Raw genomic sequence first — 21,277 nt, 5'->3', positions numbered from 1 at the left:
CTGTTCTGCCTTAAGTACTTCGCCTTCAATAATAGCCATAGCTATTTATCTAAGGTACATAAATTTATATTTCTACCTTTAATTTTTACCAGATTATGTATATTCTTTTAATTCAGAGTTTTTGTCATTTTAATGTCTGTGGATGTCAATACATTTGTATCCTTTTTCATAGAACCAGTGGTCCCGACTTGTTTTTTTCCCACTACAAGATGCAAATAGTGCCTCTGCTGGGAGATAAGTCAATTGTCTTGAGTCTTTTCTCTCAAACATAATACTGATTTTAGGTGAGATATTCTTGTTCTCAGAGCCTTAAGTAGGGTGGTCCCCTTTTCCTGGTTTAAGTTTACAACTTCTCTGAGACTTAAAGACTGTACATAAAGTATCACATACTGGATGGAACCTATATTTTTTGATTAAGAGACTAGTCCTGCTCATCCAGGAGGTGTTATTCCGGCTATTATATCTCTCTGCAGAGTAACAACCAACTTGTGGTGTGGCTTTTCCTTTTGTCTTTTAGGATATCTGTACCTCACTGAAGTATTCAGAATGCCAAGATTTTGTTTATTTTGTGTTTAACTCTATTTTGAGAGTCTTACTTCCTAGAAACTCTCCCAGTTTTACCTAACTTCATTTATAGGAGATGGTCAGGATCTTGCAGAATTGGACAGAGGACAAAATGAAATTTTAACGTCTTCTGATATTGTTCCCCTCACCACTTTTTTTTCCTACTTCTGTACCTTATGTAAAACATAGTACACACTTTGTCTTGTAGAGCTCTTGTGTGTGCACCCTTCTCAGGATACATCATCTGCCTCTGTTTAAATCAGCAGAGAATCCTGTGAAGTGAATTGCAAGACTTCAGGATCTCTCTTGTCTTTAGTATGGCCGGCTTAATATGATGTTCTCCTGGTTCCCTTTTTAGAGAACCTAGGGTCAGACTTGACCAAATGCTAAAACCAAATACGTTTACGTTTTCTAGTAACCTCCTCTGAGCTCCAGATATGATCTTCGTGCTACTCCTGCCCTTCCTGCTTTGTGCTACTCTTGCTCTCTGTGCCATGTCCTCTGAAGTAACCTCCTGCAGTCTTAAATTGATAGCAAGCAAGTGGAGTTACTTAACGTTTGAAGTACTGAGAAAATGTTATTATCTTTTTTCTGTTACATCAAGATGGTGCAACTCAATCCAGTGCCATCCCCTAAGGATATTAGTAGATGCCACTTCACCAATTATTTAGCATTTCTTCTGTATGCAAGTGCCTAACCTCTGCAACAGAAATTGATTTAGCATTTTAAATTGGATCATGTGAAACATGATAAAATGTTGACAATATGGAACAAGTGGCTTGGTGTGACATAACTTGATTCTTACAAACTTGCATGTCTTTACTGGTGCTAGCTCTGATAATTAAATGGCTTTCCAAAATGGTCATTGTTGACCTAATTCTATTGGCAATGTAGTTAGTGGGAGTTTTAATATTGACTACGATGGGAACAGTTAGACCAACAGATTGCATTAGAAATCCCATGCTGTGTGTTTAATTTCACTTCCTGATACAACAGTCTCTAAACATGAGAGAGATCTTGCCAAGATAGAAAAGCAGAACATAGCTTTTTTTTCTTTCTGACAGTCTTGGCTACCTTCTCTATCCATTCAGCTATTAATGCAGTAGCCAAGTTACCAGATGATAAAGAATGCCTTTCCCCAAACTTCAAGATGCAAAGTTTTGCATGTCCATCTCTATTTTCAGACCTGTCTTTGCCACCCTGTTGTAGTTAAATTGGTCAACTTTTCTCTCAACAAACAGGCAAAACAGTGGCAGAAAAAATCAAGGAGATTTGACTGTCTTACCCAGTTTAGGACAAACTTGTTTTTCTTATACTCTATTAAAGGTCCGTAGATCTCCTGAATGTTTGGGGATTGCTTTTTTTTCCTGCTCCATTCTATGTTAGTGTTGAGAGTTGGTAGGGGGAAAATAGCGTTATTTTGCATATTGCTGTTTTGATTTGTCCTATGCTGGTATCTGAACAAACTATGAGTAACCTGCATTTCGAGCTAGGTCCTTAAAGTCGTCTTGATCATTTGTTAGTTCTTGAAGCTTTCCTTCTGAGACAAATTAGTTTGTTAATAATTACAGTCTCCCTTGTTACCTTACCTGCTGATTACTTCTGATACTTTCCCTGCATCCTGCTCAATCTATTGCCTGGTTCATTAATATTGTAGCAGCGCAAAAGTTTGGCTGTGCCCTTTGTATTTGCTGGTGCACTTAAAACAAAGGGCATTATGAGGCACCTTCTTAGCCCTGTTACACCGTTTAGCTGTGGTACATTTTTGTTTCATTTACTTTTGCAAGGTTATTGAGTTGCTTTACAGAAGAGGGTTTTTTTAATGTAGACACACATGCTCTGAAGGATGTGCTTTTGCAGGTTACATTAATGAAACTATCCCCTGCAAATCATTACCTAATGAGTCCGTAGGTAGTTAACACTAAATAGAAAGTAGAGCATTAGATCTTCACCAGTACTTTAGAGAACTTTGGAAACTTCTCATTTCTTGCCTGCTTCACGATGGCACTATAGTCATGCTAACATCTGCTCTCCTCCCTCTGTCAGCAGGCTCTGTGTGGTACAGAAATAACACAAAGTGCCACCCATCTTCACTGATCTGTAGGGTTTTTTTAATTTTCCTTTTTAGAAGGTGCAGAAATAATCTTCAGCTGGCACCAGGGTAATATCAGCTGTTCTAGCATTTCGGCACTAGACGCTTAGAAACATTCTTCCATGTAGTTGAGCATGGGAGTTTAGATATAAATGACTCTGTAAATTAGTGATTCAGAGTAATGTTTAGTAATACTCTTCTTTAGCACAAAGGAGTGTATCTTGCACGTCCCATACAGTAAAGAGGAATTCTAGCATTCTCAAAGGATTGTCACTGTTTCTCCTTCCCAGCTCTGCTGTTTGAGTTATAGGGCAGGGGCAGTAGGGGCGTGGTGGTTTTTAATATCCCTTTAAAAAAATTTAAAAATAGATTCCAGTCTCTTGAATCAGTAGAGGCTGTTGCAGTGAAAACTGAAAAGTCTAGTCTGTGTTTCTTTCCCTTTTAGGCTTTTTATATTGGGGAGGGTTGTATACACAATGAAGAGGACAGCAGAGGATGGAGTTTTTGCATCAGAAATTCTCATTGATTATAAAATTTGTGTCCTAAAATGTTTTTGTGTATGGTAAGTGTGTTGGTTAGTGGCATTTTAAAAAACTTGAATAGTTAGTTGCTTTAGGTCCCTTGGTTTGGACTTTAGGAGACTTTGCACCTTTATTTTCTTTTGCTGCCTGAGTCAATTCCTCATTCTTTTTGAAACCTGCTGCAGAGGTTATTTGCAGCTGGAGAGTTCTGCAGGGTGTACTACTGCTTTTGTTCCTCTTGCAGATACATGTGCCTTTCAGAAGCATCTTCTAATTCTTGTTCATGTCCAAAGCAAATGCAGACCTTGAAAACCAAGTTAATGCAGCCCTATGAGAAAAGCCAGTCAGCATCATTTCAAAAACTGCTACTCGGACTTGTAAAAAGTGTATTTCTTGTCTGGCTTTTACCAGCTCTTACTGTGTGTGGCAAGATCTGGAACATGACACTTCTTTTTCCCTTTAGCCTTTTCTCTTTACCAAGAAAAGTTGATATGTCAGCACTCCGGTTGAGTTAGCAGGATTCCTTCCATTATTGATCAACATCTTAATAGGCTGGAGGCCTCTGTTAAAAGAACAGCAGTAGCTTTTATGGTGCTGATTTCAGGAACCCTGCTGGTTACAGAGAAGTCTCAGGGCAAGGTGCAGCTTTGGCTGTGAACTGCATATGCTGCCTCTGCAGTGGGAGGAGAAATGGAAACTTTGAGCTTGGATTTAGATTTGGGGTTGGTAAAATAGCTTGAAATGCTAACGAGCTTTGCAGAACAACCTCTGCTCTTGTGTTCCTGGTTCCTCAAGTGTGTGGGAAACAGCCACGTAATGGACTTTCTTCTCAGCCCACGTTTCTTGCTCACTGACTTTAAAAAAGCAAAACAAAAAATATATAAAATGCACAGCTTGGGTTAGGAATGTGCTGCTAGTGTGTTGCATATGGAATACTTACTTTCCTTGTGATTCAAAGGCTCTGAATGAAGAATAAAACACTGTGGAGGTCTGTTTCGGAACTCCAGTGTCAGTGATGGAGTCTCATTATTTTCTTCACAGTTTACGTTCTGTATAATTACAGGTCCTCTTGTGGACTATGAATGCAGTATCAAGAATTTTGTTTGCTGGAGGCTCTGGAGGTCTTCAAGTTTGGCTTCCTTGTTGTGGGTTTGTTATTGCCAGAATCAGAATGGATCAGCCATGGCTTTGTCTAGCTCACGTCTTGAGATTTCCAAGGTTGGCAGCTCCACAGCCTCTTTGGATAACCTGTTCAAATTAGAAGCCTGTGACTAGTGCCAAATAACCATTGAATCTCAGACATACTCGGGATGAATAAGTGACGTTGTTGAGGTTTTTTTCTTTTCTCAGAGAATACTTGATTGCATAGTATTTTTAATGGCTGATAATTCTTTTTTCTTTTGCTGAAGGGACAATGGAGACCGATCCAGGCACCGAGCTCCCCGCAATGCCCGCATGTCTGCACCATCGCTGGGGCGCTTTATCCCAAGGTAAGGCTTGTACATGTAAGTAAAAAAAGGGTGTGGAGATCCTGGAGGTACCAGTTACAGTACAGGCTCTCCTCTAGTGCTTTCAGATGTGTTCCTTTTCCTGTACATTGTTGCTGTATTCTTGGTTTGCAATTTCTGGGTCCACTGATATGGCATGTTAGTATGATCAGCTCATCCTGTGATGTTTGAAGGATAGCATGGTCTTAGTGCTTCTCACCTGCGGGCTGTGGCTATGGTGTGAAGGCAGAATAGGAGGAGAAAAGAATCTGACTGGAGATTCTTAGCGCACATGCTGGTTTGAGATTAGGAGGCTATTGTGGGGGATTTGCTTAATGCTGGTCTTCACAGCCACATTGATCAACGGAGGATCTAATCTCTAATTTATCTTTTGTTTGAAGCAGAGCAGTGGTTGGTGAAGCACAGGAGTTCAGCCTTCCCTCTGTGTTAGTCCACTGGAATGTAGTCATGTTTCTTCAACGTAATTGCACTTGCTATCCAGGGCTGTAGAATACGGTGATGTCTTTCTTCATGTAACCTCACTCTCTTTGTTTTGCAGACGCTTCTTGCTGCCAGAGTACTTGCCTTATGCTGGGATTTTCCATGAACGGGGACAGCCTGGCTTAGCCACTCATTCCTCTGTCAACAGAGTTTTGGCAGGTAATGAGACTTCCTTGTTTGCAGTAGTTTTATAAGTTAGTGGTATTTTTCTTGTGAATGAGCAGAGGAAGATTCATGAGGAAGAAGTCTCATTTGAACTTTTGAGGTTCTGTTTAAGTTGCCTGAAATGAGAGAGGACTGCTGGAGTTATATGGTGAGCTGCCGTTCAAGTGCTTGGGCATTGCAGATGTCACAGCTCAAGTTTGTGTATGAGAGTATCTGCATGAATCAGGGTGGGGTGCTGTTAACAATTTTCCCTTTGTTTAACTTCCTCCCATATTCTTCAATGTCTTTTTCTTAACAACCTGACAGACTAATCATCAGCTTGCAGCAAGTCCTTCTAATTGAATTATAGGGTGCCTTGTTCGTGTTCCGGCTGGCAAGACGCACACAAGGCAATGCGGGATTCAATTAGGTTCTTAATAAGTGCATATTAAGAAACTTGGCTGTCACCACATACAGCACACAGGCATTTGGGAGCCTTAAAGGGCATGCGGAGGTGGAAAGGGAGGTGGGGGAAAAAGTAGTATGGCACTCTGGCAGTTCATGAATGAGGTGGTTGTAGATGACACACATCTTGAGGGTGGGTCTTTTTTGGCTGGGTCTGTGTTGCTCTGTAATTTAACCCCAGTGCAGAGGAGTCCTCTTGAAGCTTGAGGGAGAACGAGGGATGATGTATGGATAGGTATATTGGGATGTGGTCCTCTTCCTTCCTGTAGGTAACGGCAGGACCACCACTGAGAGAATGTTGAAAGGTTACTGTGTGACCCTTTTCCTTATCCTAAGGCATGATCAACTATGCCTAAAACATTTTGGACAGGATTTATCTAACCTGTTCTTAAGACTTTTCATTGGATTTTTCCCAACATTCTGTGGTGGAACTGCTGTTGATTTTGCATGGCTAATTTAATATGGCAGTGGCCTTGTCTTTGATAAGAGATTTCTGGCATCTCCCGTACTTTTATCTCTATGGACATTTGAGTGTGGTTCATAGACCTTGCTGTTGCACTAATAGTAAGAGCTCAGCCAAAGGCTAGCCTCCAAAGCACCTCTGCTTACTTTTTTCCTTAGGAAAGAGTGGAGCTGGCCTGTAGCTTTAGCTGACGCATGTACTTTCCCGTACTTGCTGCCTGTGTGGGCTTTGGCTGTGGCACGTGGAAACAGCACACTGGCAGATAATTACTTGCTGCCAGGCAACACTGCAGAGCTCTTGTGTGGCCCTGCTTTGCTGGAGACACCTGCCTTCAACCCTTCTCCAGTCCTACTCACAGTTTGTCTGTTCCTTAGTGGCTGGGAAACAGACTGACTTTTCTCCTTGTACGTTTTGGGGAATTTGAGCCCCCAAATATGTGTTTGCTGTTTGTTGTGCGTATGCCAAGATTAACAAAAGAAGGCAGGAATTGTAATCATGGGATTTTCAAAAAACATGATCAATCTTTTCAATGTGGCGCTGTGCTGAGCCCACTTACGGTCAGGTTTGTTGGTTCCTACGGCATCACGGAACCTCACACTGGAATGGCTGGGACTCCACAGTGAAGCCTTTTATTGACTTAAAAAATTAATTATGCTAATGCAGCAGCTGCTTGTGATACATTGTTATAATAATCTGTGCTTTCAGCTTTCAAAATGTTTTTTTACATTTGTGCTCAAAAACATGTTAATGTGTTGCAGAAACTAGGACAGTAGAAGTTGTGAATATTAGATGGAGGCATAAAAGATGAGAGCTAAAAAATGAGGCTGCTATTGTGGAATGGTCAGAGAATTTCTTGTGTTCCTTATGTTGGTCAGCAGCATCATCCTTTTCCATTTTGTATTTTGGAGCTATTGAAAGTTGCAGTGCTGATAACGTGCTTTCCTTTTCAGTTAGCCTGTGCCAAAGCTTGTGGTAGTTTTCTTCACTATCATAGTGAAAAACCTCTATTCGAGCTCAAAAATACTTTAACCGTGGCCTGGTAGTGAGGGTCAGGTTGCCAGCCTTGGCTAAGGGAAAAATCAATCATTTTATCTTCCTATTAACACAAGCTAATCTAAGTTTGAGTGCCTTAAAGTGCTTCATCCTACCATGTACCCAGACTGTCATTTCTGAATTATGTTTAAATGCATAAATGCCAAATGTATTTCTTATGTAACCTCTACAGCATTTGAGAAAAGATGCCAAAAAACCCCGTATTCCTAATGTGGCAGCTTTCCAAAACCTGACAGTACATTTTGGTGGTCAAATATGAGTAAGAGCTGTTGTTTGGGAAAAAAACACACAATTATGCTTCTGCTCCTGCCCCCTGCCCCACTTACTGCTCTGTGCGGAGAGGAAATCAAAGCAGCAGAGATCTGATGGATGCGTGAATCACTTTGGTGTGCTGACTAAATTTAATGTCAAAGCTCTTACTGTCAGGTTCTGTCCACATTCACTCTCAGCTCTCTGCTTTATACGAAAAGCATTCTATTGTTTAAGTATTGTTCTCATGTAACTGTTCCAAATAATAGCTCTGTGCTAGGGTTGGCTGCCTTGTGAAGACATTCTTAGAGCAGTCTGACTTAATGAACCTCTAAAAATTGCAGGTTATCTAAGCAGACTGGCTAGTACAGCGGCACAGTGGCTTTGCACTAGCCAGGGACTGGTGGCCATCCCTGGGCTGAGGCACTTCCAGGCAAACCACAGGAGAGATGGCAGCAGATGGGTAGAGTAGGTGGGAATTTAGGAGGAGAACGAAGCGATACTAGTCAACATGACAGACAGAGATGTCTCCATGCCAGCAGTCTAATTTGCATGTAGCACTGGAACCACAATGAGTCCGTGTAGCACCTTCCTGCCTGCCTCCTTATCTACTGGTGCAGTTTAGACCTATCAACTGGTATGATACGCTGCATCACTGTGCTTTCTGGTACAAAATAAAGCACCATGTGAAAATATATTACATCAACATTGTTACTTTTAATGTTCAAACTTGTAATCGCACCAAAAAGTGTTGGTAGTTTGACAAGTTATATTTTCCTGTGAAGTCTATGTTGATTGGCAGTAATTACACTGTCCTCCTTTAATCCTTTATTAACTGAGTCTGATATCAGCTTTTTCATTATTTTGTCTGGAATCAATGTCAGGCTGACAAGACTGACATTTCTCATCCTATTTCAACCTTTTAAAATACTAGTATAACACTAGCATATTTTTCAATCTTCAACATTCCCTCTTTATTTCAAGACTCATGAAAAAAACTGAGAGTTCGTTTGGCAGGTCTTCTAAGGTTCTTGGTAGTGTGGGCTGTAAACTGCCCTCTGGACTCTCTCCTTGGTGCACTGCTGTAAGTGATGCGTTTGTGGTCTCCAAGGAAACATCCATACAGTAAAAGCTAGTTGAAGTGGTTGCTTGCTGAAGTGAGATGATCACTCAATAGGACTGGCCAATTGCACGCGGCGATACAAGTGGAATACCACATCTTGGGGCCTTTTTGGTCTTCTAGTCTCTTGGGTTCTCTGCCATTTGCAAGCCAACAGAGTGAGGTGTTTTCTTCTTCTCCTTCCTGCCCCTGAATGCTTCCAGGAAATACAAAGAGCTCTTTTGTGGGATGAGGTTTCAGCTTTTGTAATGGGAGTTAGTACCACTGCAAAGTTCAGCGGTGTTCACATGCCTGGCTCTGGATCCAAGGAACACATGGCACAGTGTTGTGTTTACCACCTCTTACTGGGTTTTTTTTTGTTTTTACTTTAAGCTGAATATTTATGTGTTCAGGTTTTTATTTTGGTTGGTTGGTTTCCTTTTGTTCGTTTTGATAAATTTCTCTTTGTCCTAAGTCACATTGTGAGTAGGACGCTGCTAAGTCACTTGAGGGCCAAGTCATGGATATTTTTTGGCATCTGGGAGTAGACAGATGTACATTTTATTATCTTTTTAAAATCAGTAAATACATTTAAAATAAAACCATTTCATTGCCACTGAGGTGCTTATGACCTCTTGTTCGCTTATGTGAACTTTTCCTTTAGGCTTTACTTTTTTTGACTACTTTGGGATGGGCAGAGACATGCTAATGGTGTAGTGAAACAAGGAAGGCTTTAGTTTAAGTTCAGTGGAAGCTCAGATGAATAAGAAAATTTATGTTTGCCAAGGAACTTTGCGGGAGGCTTTAAAAATTGACACAGATATCAGTGTGACTTTTCTGTTACCCGGCAGGAGACTTGCAGATAGATGAAAGTTTGCTGGTTTGTGACAGAGTTACCTAGCTTTGTGAAATGCTTCTGTCTCACATCACTTTGTTTTAATAGGCATCTATTCAGTTTCATGCATCTCAATAAACGAAGTATTTTTCCTTTCATGAACACGGATCAGGTTTGTCTATTCTGGCTTTGCCACCAGACTTCATTTGTTTAAATGCAATCCAGCACAGTTGCTCTGAGTTTTCTACCTCATGGGGAGATCCAAAGTCAGCATGACTTAAGGGCTGAGTGGCACAACACTGTATATTTACAGTTTATTAGTGATTTCATTGCTATTTCAGGGTAATAGATTCAGACCGAACACTGAATGCTTGCGTATATTCAAAGAATTAACTCAATATTATAGATTTTTCTGTAGCCCACACCTGTTCCCTGTGTGACCTGCTACAAGAGTATCAATGGTGCAGCTTTGGGTATCTCCACTGGGGTTGCCTAGGCAAACTGTGGCCTTACTTACACTGGGGTATGGCTTACACTGGCTTATGCTTACTTACACTGGCGTATGGCTGAGGCTATAGGTGACGCTAAGAACCAGTTGATAGCCTGCATTTAATTGGGATCTAGAACTTTGGAGTGTGGCGTTCAGCTGCTGTTTTCCCAAAAATCACATAAGTATCCCATTCTTCAGAGCTTGACTCCCTGAGGGAATTCTAGGTCATGTGTCTTCAAGTGAATTTCTTTAGCCAGAACCTGCTACTGCACAATTGTTAGAGCATTTGAAGTTTCATCAGGATGAAAGTTAGCTAAGATGGTGGATAAATATCGTCCTCCTTCTGTGACAAGTTTTATTTGAGCATGTGATAGTTCCCTTATAAGAATTAGGGCGATGACCTCTCACATTTTTGACCCAGACCCACTAGCTAAGGTTCCTGCTGGTGGATGTAGCAAATCAATCCCCAGCTGATCATTCTAGCTGTGTTTAGGGCTAAGGTTCGAATATAAGTGAACAGCTCTAGCCTAAGGCCAGTAAAAATGGATGTTGATGAGCCTGTGATACATACAGTTGGACAGAGTATTAGTTGCTTCTGCAACTAGAATTAGCCCAGTAACCTTTATCTTCTGCTGTAATGATGAAAATGATCATGATAAGAGGCTGCTTTGGTTACCCTGGAAACCAAATTGCAGGCAGATTCTCCAGTTCCTCTGGCATTGCAGGTATGATTGCCTCCCATGGTTCAAGTCTTCTTGACCTAATCCTGTTCTTTTGCATACAGGGGCAGTGAGCTGTGAATTCTATTGAGATGCCCCTGTCCTTCAACTGTGCTTGCAGTGATGCACAACTGTAAAGAGTAGGACTAAGGTGATTGGAAAGCTCAAGAAGGCCAGCAAAAAGTTGATGGGAAAACACATCCCAATTGTCTCTCATGTACCCTTGTTTTTCTCACCATTAATAGGTATGGGCACTGGCAAGGCTTGCTGTACAGTTTTCTAAGGCATGAGTGTCATTTTCAGTCTGTACTTTCAGCTGTCTATCACTGGCTTTTTGCCGTAAGCTTGCTTCTGCCTTTTCATGTGCGACAGCTGCATGAATTTTGATTAGTATCCTGATTAATCCTGCTTTTCAGAATAGATAGATCTGTAGAGTAATACAATTGATAATCACAGCCCTGTGACTTTCTATGCAGCGTGGTTCTGTTGCAAGTCTGTTGGATGCTGCTTGGCTGTGGAAAGATGTGAACCTTTGCCTAACCTCATTCTCTGTGGTCTTTCTGTGATCTACATCTGTGGACACTAAACAACATAAAGAGACTTAAAATATACCTCACGTTCCTCAAGCCTAGAGCCTGAGGTATATTTTAAGTGTCTTACATTGTTTGCTAACCAATTAGTAATGTATAGCTTCTTGTGGCTACACAAGAATCACATAGCTACATTCCACTGACGCTATATTCTCCCTAGCGAGTTCGTTTTTGTAGTACATCAGGTTTTTTTTCCCTGCACTGCAAGACATCAATGAGCTTGTTTTCTTTTTTTCTGGCTCTGTGCTTTAATTGGCAATCCATCTGCACCTTTTCTCCTGCTCTAATCTATATCATCCTGTAGCATTGTACCCTGTGACAACGAGGGCTGGTAGGTGGTTCATGTCATTAGCATTTTGAATGACCCACAGACCATCTCTTCTGAAATATTAGCCCTGTGTAAAGACCCCAGAAAAGTTCCCCAGCTGGTGGCTTTGGTTTTGATGCAGATAAATGCTCCTCTGAGCTAAAGGGGGTTTAGTTCTCATGTCCTAGTTAGATGTCTCCTGAATGTGGATGGTAGGTGGTATTGAGAGAAATCCGTTAACGTATGCATTTATGTGATGGAAAAGGTTATGTGTGTTGCTTCCATTTAGCCTTTCCCTCCCATCCAGAATATCAAATTCTGCAGTGAGAATCTGTGCGACTAGTCATCCTCATTTTGATGTCCGCTCCTGTTGTACACTGTCACATTCATAAAGCACAGGCAGCTAGAAAGCATCAGGGCAATTAGCATGCTGGAATGGGAGAATGTAATCTGGCTGGCTGCTCATAAACCCCTGCTTCCTTGTTTCCTTTGTTCACTTGCCTCTTTCGTTTTGCAGCAGAGGTGCTCCGTAGGCACAAACACTTCACTGTTGTCAGCTGTCAACAGATTCAATTTGAATTCTTTGGTTGGGACATCAAGAGTGCAAAGCACTGGTGACGGAATGGCAGTGGGAATGACCTTGCATCAGAATCCTTATGAGATGCTATCCCCTATTTGATTCTGTTGACTGGAGTACTGTCAAGGCTTGAGTTACTCCAAAACCAGTTTAATTTCTAAAATAATTTTTATAGTAATATTTTGTGTATCAATGTCTTTATATGGAAAGAGCTGCCTTTTCACATCTGAGAACTGGACACGGTCCAGAAGTCTCTTAAATATTGAACAATAAAGGTGAACTAAAGAGTCAAAACACTGCTACTAGTGCTTTAAAGCCTGCCCTTGCTCAGTCCTTTTTAATCTTATATTTCCTCTATGCTTTTGCAGCTCAAGCTGTAGTTCATGTCAATCTGCAAAGTCTGGGAATGTGTTAATTGAGAGGATTGCGAGTCAACTGGAAATAAGAATCCACAGCAATGGGCACCATAGGTGGTATTTACACTGTAATTTTTGGGCATCTGATCTGGGAGGCTAAGCTTCCTGTGTAGTTAAGAGGAAAAAAAACTTCTGCTCTGATTCATCATCTGAAGCAAGCTGAACTTAAGTGCTCTGAATCTTCTGTGGAGCTGCCAGTCTATTTATCACTATAAAGGGAGGTTTGGAAGACTACCTTTCTGCTGTCAATACCTTAGATGCCTAATATTAGGCAGGTTGTATCCTGCCCTGACAGCCGAGTGCTGAAGGGATGCTGAGGAGTCTGAGCAGAGGGGATGAAATGGAAGCAGCAAGGGTGATGTAAGAAATTAAGAACAGGAACTCTGAAAGGAGTAAAAGCAACAGCTGCTTGGTTTGTATCAATGGTGTTCTTTCCTGTGCCTCCAGAAGTAAACACTGCTTGGCAGAGTGACAGTGCCAAGGTAACATACACATAGCTTTATACTGTTGGTCAGCACTGCTTACCTGCTTTCTTTTTCTACCTTTATCTGCTGAAAAGATGGAGTTGTTCTCCACCTCCCAGTGGGTAGTAACTGGGACAGTACACAAACCCTACCACTCTGCAGCAGGTAATCCAGTCTTCTTAGGAGGGGCTATACCCTTTCTCTCTTTCTGCAGCTTTTTGTTTAGATTTAAGGAAAAAAAAAAAAAAAAAAGAAAAAAACCCCCCCAAAAACACCACACAAAAGCACAAACTTATTCTGGACTGCAAGTATTAATAGATATTTTGAGACCAGTCAGATGGTGCATGCTTAGCTCGCTGCTCAAGGTGACTGAGCCTTGTGCGATAAGGATTTTTGTTTTTATTTGTTACTGCTTTTGCAGTTTGAAGCAGGTATTGTCACCATTGTTTGGTGTGCAGTACTGTGGCAAATTCAGTTCTCAGTATGGAACTTGGTTTTACTCTGTGAATGAGTGTGCCTGCTGTAGAAGCTCTTTCTCGGACCACAGTGTTGCCATCTGTTTATTTTTTTTCCCTTCCTACTTTGTGCTCCTTCTTACTGTGTGTTGTGCATTGGTGTGACAGACTACAAACTTTTCAGCTACCTGTATTTAAGGGTACTTGATCAGAAGTTGTGCTGGATGTGATGCAAGGAGACTCATTGTAGGTAAACTCTTTGTTGCTACTTTTTGCTGTCCTTTTCCACATTTCGTACTCAAAACATGGCTACAGGACTCAGTAGGTAGAATTTTGGTATTATGAGAAACGCAACATCTTGATTTTTTTTATATGTAGGAAGATAGCACTGCACTTTTCTTGATGCAGCAGAGGTTTTTACAACTGTTTTGCAGCTCCTGGTTGTATTAAAATACTGTTTCTTGTGCCTCACAAGCCAACATGTTAGCTAAGCGAATGCACAAGTGCTATAATCAAGTTTTATTTGTAAGTGACTTAGTCTTATGTCTTATAACTGAATGTTTTCTGAGTCTTTGATCATGCCTTGCTCTTCTAGTTTATGCCTCAAAATGAGTAAAAGGGGCCCACTTCACGCATATGCAGATATATAAGGAGGTATGTACAGGATGGTACGATGGGAAAAGCTCTTCAGGAAAGCAGACTTTGGCCTGTTCAGTCATTTGCTTGGGGCCGATACCTGCTGCTGAACATCTTCACTCTTCATCTGGATGATGGCTCAGAGTTCCCACACAGAAAAACAGGGAAGAATAGGTGTTGAACCAGAAAATTGTGCTGCTATTCAGAGGGACATTCACAGGCTGGGAAATGGACCAACAAATCTCATGAAGCTCAGTGAAGAGAAATGCGAAGTCCTGCACCTGAGGGGGAATGACCCTGTCAACCAGTATAGGCCGTGGACCTACTGGCTGGAAAGGAACTTTGCAGAAAAAGACCTGGGGGTGCTGGTGGGCAGCTGGTTGAAAATGAGCTAGCAAATGTGCTCTTGCAGGAAAAAATGCCAACAGAATATTGGGTTGAATTAGGAAGAGCATTGCCAACAGACTGAGGGAGGTGATTCTTCTCTTCAGCCGTGGTAAGGCCACATTTGGGGTGCTTTGTCCAGTTCTGGACCCCCAGTGCAAGAAAGGCATGGGCATACTGGAGTTAATGTGGTGAACGGACCTCAAAGATGAATAAGGGATTGGAGAGTCCGATTTGAGTGGAGAGACTGAGAGAGCTGAGACTGTTCAACCTGGAAAAGAGAGGGCTCAGGTAGATCTCGTCACTGTGCATAAATAACTGAGGGAACGAAGACAAGAGAGCCAGGCTCTTCTCAGTGGTGCCCAGTAAAAGGACAAAAGGCGATGAATGCAAATTGAAATTCCATTTGAACTTAAAACTTTTTTTTCAATTGTGGTCAAATGCTGCAACAGTTTCTCCAGTGAGGCTGTGGAGTGTCCATATTTGGTGATATCCAAGTTTTACTATAGGTGGTCCCTGATAGCCTGCTGTAATTCACCCTGCTGCTGCTCAGGGGTGTGAACTATATCGTCTAGGGGTACTTTCCACCCTTGATCTTCACTGACTCTCTGAATCATGTGGGTGCACAGGAGCAGTGACATGATGTTTGGGTTCAGCGTAGTTGAGAATGGAGTTTGTTTTCACTGAAGTTGTGTTAAATACTATATTTCAACAGTAAGTCTGGCTGCTTGCAGTTGCATGTATTGGCATTGTTGCTAAGCCTATGGTAAAAACCTTGTGATGGCTGTTAACTGCAGAGGACTTCTGGCTCTTTCAAGGTTTGTCTGAGAGAGCAGATGTTACTGGAGAATGCTTTGTTACTAAGGTTGCTTATTTCATTTCTATTGGATGTTATCCATAAGGATACTTATTTTGTGCCGAGAGTCTTTCATTTGCTGTTCGTTTTGGTATGCTGAACTGAAAGCTGAAAGCCCTTCAGTTGCCTGCTTATGTAGCATGAGTGTCTACAGAAAGAGTTGGTGTGGATTAGCAGCTGTACATTATGAGCATAATTTACAACTTTCTTAGCAATTGAGATTAGAATGAGTGCAACTCTTCTGATCAGAGTGAGTGCAAACCGCTTTCTTTTACAGGATGTGCTTGATGATGTCTGAGGTGCCAGGGGATTTTTCGCTCGTATCTAGAAATGTGACTGCACTGAAATTGGCAGTAGTTAGAAAGACCTGCGTTTACTCAAGTGCACCAGACAGTGTCTGTGATTGATTGCGTTTCAGGAGTTGTGGAGATGTTTGCAGTATGTTGTCCTTGGCTATGCTGCCCCATGAGAGAAGTTTGTTAGAGAAATGTGTATGACTTTGTCCTCCACATGAGAAAGTCTTACTAAAGGGTTAAGAGGTCCCAAATACAGAGCCTTGAAGTGCTAATGACACTTTTACCATCATGTTTTCCAGAACAGGTGATGGTGCAATTGCAGGGTTATCATTAGCAGCCCTGGTACATAGACTTCCCGTATGCATTTGTGGAAGAAGGTTCAAATGAGAACAGAGTGGTAATTAAAGCCTTAAATTAGGCTAAAACAAGAGGGAAGATTTTTGATTGTTGAAGGAAGCAGTTTTACGGAATGACTCTGAGCCAGAGGCAAGATATATTTCAAACAAGCCAGCTGTTAAGCACTCTGAAGAGCCTTGATTTCAGTGTTACCAGTCTGTTGCTCTTGGTCTTTCAAATAACCTGGTTTTTGGGGTCTGGATCAATGCGCTTCTGTCTATAGACAGTAAAATATGGAGTGTGACAGTGGCAATCTCCATCTGTTTACTTGGAAGGCAGATCTTTACTGCAGTCACTTCATTCCCAGTGATAATCCAGCTGATGATACGTTGTGGTAAGTGAATATTATTAAGACCCGAGTGAGATTAGGTACCTTGAGACAAGTAATAAGCATCCTATCTGCAGTTTGTGAAGGTTTGTTTGGGGCAAAGTAGTGACTGAAAAAGTTTTTCAGGAATTGCACGTGAACCAAGGGAATGTGAATTTTTGTCTTGATGGTGCCTGAGACCTTGTATAAGCAGGCGATATCAGGGAGTATGAAACTGCTGTTATCTTTTTATATGGTTATATTAACACCATCTAGATAGTGTGCAAATCCATGTGCAGTTCTTGTGCCTGCACTTCAGAAGGGCTCAAAGTTGCTGAAGGGAGGAATCAGCTGAGGAAAACTTAGGCTGTAGAATGACATAAGCTTGATGTACTTAGCTAATCAAAGAAGTAGTAGGTAGTAGTTGTTACTTGATTGGACTAGATATATCTATGTGGGGGAAAGGTTTCTAATAGAGCACCCTTTAATTCAATAAACAAAAGGCACAGAAAGATGCAGAAGCTGATGTCAGACCAATTTATACTGGAAGAAATGGCAGATATTTGAGTGGTGTTCTTACTGATTTCTTTATTTCTTGACATCTTGCTGCATAAAGTTCACCACTTACCATATGGTAGCTAATTGCTGAAACAGGTGGTTTTTTTCCAGTACATGGAGTGCTTAAACTATAAAAATTGTTGCCTGGGTTCGAAGGGAAGTTTATGACCATAGGACTGGTCCCACAGTTCCTGCACAGGAGTCTTGAGGGCATGTCTTCGGAGGTCCTCGTGCAGGAGAAGTCCCGATAACTACTTGCATTATGTCACAAGCTGTAGTCTGTTCCAGTGCAGCATGGTGGAAGTGAACACTGAATCTGAGAAAGCTTTTATTTTGTGTTTGTTGATGCAGACGTTCCTAGTAAGCCATTCTTTGTATTGGTGGCTGGGAAGCTAGGGTTGGCTTTGAGATTCAGAAAGGCATTGGGGAGAGGTGATGATGTTCTTACAAGTGAAGTGTGCAGGCTGATTCCTTTTGTGTGCATTGTTAAAAGTGATTTAATTTCTAGATATCATTATATCAGAAGGGGTAAGGCTTTGCAGAAGTGCTCATCTTGTGGGCGGTGAGGGCCCCTTGGGGACCTGTCGCTTTGTGGGTGGTAAAGCTCACTTAGCCATAAAAGTGTTTTCCCGCAGCTTGCTGCCTCCTTTTTAAAGCGGGAAAAATAATAAAAAAAATTACCCACGCTCTAGAGTACTGGGGGGGGAGGCAGGGACCTGTGTGATCTGCTGTGCGGAGGGGTAGGAATTCTCAGTGGCCTGCCACGTTTGGCTGTCATCTTTAAAGAAGAGAGTCATGATTTTTGCTTGTATGGTTTACGGGGGGGGGGGGGGAGGAATACAACCACCACAAAGCAAACCCTGAGCCAGATCTGCTACACCCAATATAGAATATCTTCATAGACATTTTTATAGCCACCATGGCATGCAGATGGAGGAAGTTCTTGCTATGGCAACATAGTTGTATGTTGTATAAGGGATCTGATAAGGAGGCTGTGTGCTTATTTCCAGCTCCCTTTTCCAGGTAGATAGGATTGTACCATTGAGTCTTTATAGTTGCTGCCATAGGGTTTTACTTTATAATTGAACATTAATGTATCAGTCTATTATTGCTTAATGTATACAAATTGAAGGTTATTACCAGCTATTAGATTCTGCAGTGGTAGTTTTCCCTCCATGTAGTATCGTTACCTCAGCTTGCTCTATTGGTTTTATGCTTCTGGCCCGCTGGCATTCCTCGATTGCAGAGGAAGATGTATGGGAAGGTATTGTAAGGTTAGTCACAACTTGCCTGCCCCTTCGGAATTACTTTTGGCTTGTAGGATTGTTCACCGTAGATGCATTTACCTTACCTGTGTGGTTTCTCTTAACGTGAGCCACACTAAGATATCGCCCTCTTCTATGTTGTGGAGGCTGGAGGAGTTTTAGAACATGCCCTTAGCAATGGAAGAGCCTGGGAAAATAAATTTAGGCCATGACTTTTCACAAAATATAAAAGCTGCATTTGTCAGCTTTTGGGGGGTTTGGGGTGTTAAACATACAGAAGGTGGTGTCTTGCATGAGACAGAGAAATTCTTGAAGAAAACCAAGCAGAGGATCCAAATAACATTTGTTCGATAGCAAACACAGGCCCTCGTCAAGATGAGAGCGCTGTGTAAGCTTATACCAGCTTTTAAATTCATTGCCTCAGAACTCAATCAAAAGTAAATGCAGGCAGCAGGAGATTTTGTACACTAACAAATATGAAGAGGAACCAAGGGTGGAGTTGTGCTTCATATGCGTCTTCCCTCTCCTTACCCTTGTCTTTTTAAAAATTATTCTGCCACTACCTCTGGAGTGGGGCAGAAGAGGGAATGACCTCCAGTGTCTGCAGGAGCTCAGGGAGTTGTTTTTGAACTAAGCAGAAGCTGCAAGTCTGTGGTACTAAATGACGCTGTATTTTGCTTTCTTAGCAGTAGGTTGACACACTCTCCTGCTGAGCTTGGTGAGGGCTGTAATCCAGCAGCCGGGGCACACAGAAGTTGCCGTGTTTCTGAGAGCTCAGAATCAGTGGCAGCTGTGAGCTAGCCTCTATGAATGTAACTGCTCGGGGCCCTCAAGTCCTGCTGAGTTCCCTAGTAGCCTGGCTTCTGAGCCCAGCTCTTACTGATCTGGGAACGAGGTTCACATCTCTTTCCCTTGCTTCAAGCACTGCCTGAAACTATGTGCAATTTCTGCTGTATTAAGCTGCTTCAACCCACCTGTTCTTGTAGCGATGGGTGGGAAGGAATATGTAGGTGTGACTTATGACCCAATAGATAACTTCAGAGCTGGCAGCAAGCACAGAGATCAGCGAGGGAAAAGTTGTGGTGATGTCCATAATTGCTCATTTATCTCTTTGAGTATCTTTGGGGGCTGATGAGAGTGGTAGCAGTGGAAGTCATTCACAGAAGGCTAGGGAGGAGTAATTAAAGAATAAAAAATTAGCCAAGTAGGAGATAATGATGATGGTTACACTACTTAGGATACAAAGCTATCCTAAGCTTTGACCAGGAGGCGGGTCACTAGAAGTACAGCAGCTTTAGTAGTGAGAGATGGAAGGTAGGCTGGAGGGGATCTAAACTGGATTTATCAGAAAAAGAGAAGTGACTGCTGGGAATTCCTGTGGTGCAGTTTGAGAGCTAGAGATGAGAAGAACACAAGGGTGAATGCATTTCTCATTCTCACCCTGGACGTCCAAACTGTGATCGAGAGTCTCTTGAGAAATTTAGAGATGCAAGAAGTTAGTGCATACTTGTGTTGTGTATGGTCAAATGTCAAGGGATGGGAATTGTCACAAAACAGGGAGATGAGGATAAAGTCAGAGGTAAGTGGAGTACTTAGAAGGGTTGGGAAGATGCTTCTGTGTGTGATGAGAGGAATTGCAGAAGGGGAAGGGAAAGTTGGAAGGATGGAGTAAGTAATGTTACTTTGTAATTTTCTCATAAGCAACTGAGATTCTGCATAGAGGGAAATGGAGGCTGGAGGAGGGGATGGTTTGAGGAATGAGTCAAAGTTGGTGATGAGGCAGCAGGGTTTGAAGGCGTGGGTTTCAGTTAAGCTGGAGAAACACTTTGTCTTCTTTCAAACAATTGTTCATATTAGTATTCATGGTGTGGGCATGCATGCACTCATCCATGTGATGTTTCCTGGTGCACTGCACACACAATTTGGTTGAGGATCTGTAATTTGGTTCATGACAGACCAGCCGAGTCAGACCCATGTATCTTCTCTGAGGTGCCGTAGTAGAAGTAGAAGAGGAAAAGTTGTGAAGTGGAGGGAATTGATCTGGTGACAGTTTTTATTAGAGTTGTTTTGCAATAGATGGTGGAATGAGAACTGGTATCAGGAGTGGGTCAGGCTCAAAGTCTGGTGGGGAGTGTGGCTGGGGAAAGGAGGCAAACACTCGACACAGACACACAAACCCTCCCCACACCCCCTTTATAAGGGCACTGAAAAGCATGAAGGAAATGCAAAACTACATTGACAGAGTGGAAAGGAAAGAAGACAGGAAAAAGAGGGCTGAAGGCAGATAAATAATGGTGCTTCTAGGTTGGAAATTATAGATGGAATGAGAGAGAACAGCTGATGGTAAATGATGGGAGATAATAAGTTGTGGTGGGGAGGGAGTCAGTAACAGAAAGTCTAGAGAAAAAGCTTATAGTCCACATGAGATAAACAGGTTTTGAAAGGTGAGGTGAGCAAGTGTGTCTAAGGACTTGATTGGGTGTTCTCAATGTGGAAGGCATGGAAGGAGCGTGAGGTGTGTTTCTGTCTTTTCCTGGCCCAGGCAGGCTGCTGAGGTTCCACAGAAGAGCTCTTGTTCGCTTGGTATACGCAACTGTGTTGACACAGGAAATGGTGAAAGCTGAAGGCAAAGCCCTATCATAACTTTTCTGCTTGCAGAGAAAGTAGCTTTAACTGGATGTTGTTCTCCCTAGTCCTGTGATTTTAGTGAGCTACTACCTAACTTCTGCTGTCCTTTGACTTGTGAGGCCTAATAAAATTGTCCTTTGGACCTGTAATTTTACGCTGAGTCCTAGGACTGAGAGACTGACCAGGAGTGCTCACCGTCTTCTAGGCCGTTATCACAGCTGATTCTTCAACCTGGTAGGACTGTACCTCTGGCTCTGCTACTGTGAGGATGAGATCTTGGAGCCTCTCACTGCAGTTTCTTTTCACTTTGTGACCCGTACCTCCAGTGAAGCATGGCCTGCTCCAGATATTGATAGTGTATAATCAAAAATCTTAGAGCAAACCAGTAAGTTGTGATCACCCTATTTTCAGGGTTACAGTTAGTGGTGATAAGGACTGAGTCTTGTTTCCATTGCTGTCA

General features: G+C 42.1%; 1 protein-coding gene across 4 annotated transcripts in view; it reads left to right on the top strand.

Annotated features, from left to right (window-relative positions):
• The window catches only part of AMBRA1 (autophagy and beclin 1 regulator 1), a 133,195-nt gene that overhangs the window by 48,829 nt on the left and 63,089 nt on the right, over positions 1-21,277 (top strand). For 3 of the 4 annotated variants that reach the window (XM_054067702.1, XM_054067701.1, XM_054067704.1), the window contains 2 exons: positions 4,584-4,667; positions 5,224-5,324. In XM_054067702.1, coding sequence (XP_053923677.1) covers positions 4,584-4,667; positions 5,224-5,324 — 185 coding nt within the window. The remainder of the gene's footprint in view (positions 1-4,583; positions 4,668-5,223; positions 5,325-21,277) is intronic. The other variant, XM_054067703.1, reaches the window with a different exon arrangement.

Source organism: Cuculus canorus, chromosome 5 (genome assembly GCF_017976375.1).
Source record: "Cuculus canorus isolate bCucCan1 chromosome 5, bCucCan1.pri, whole genome shotgun sequence".
NCBI lineage: Eukaryota > Metazoa > Chordata > Aves > Cuculiformes > Cuculidae > Cuculus > Cuculus canorus.
Note: the sequence above shows the minus strand (reverse complement) of the source record. Positions and strands in the feature narration are given on the sequence as shown.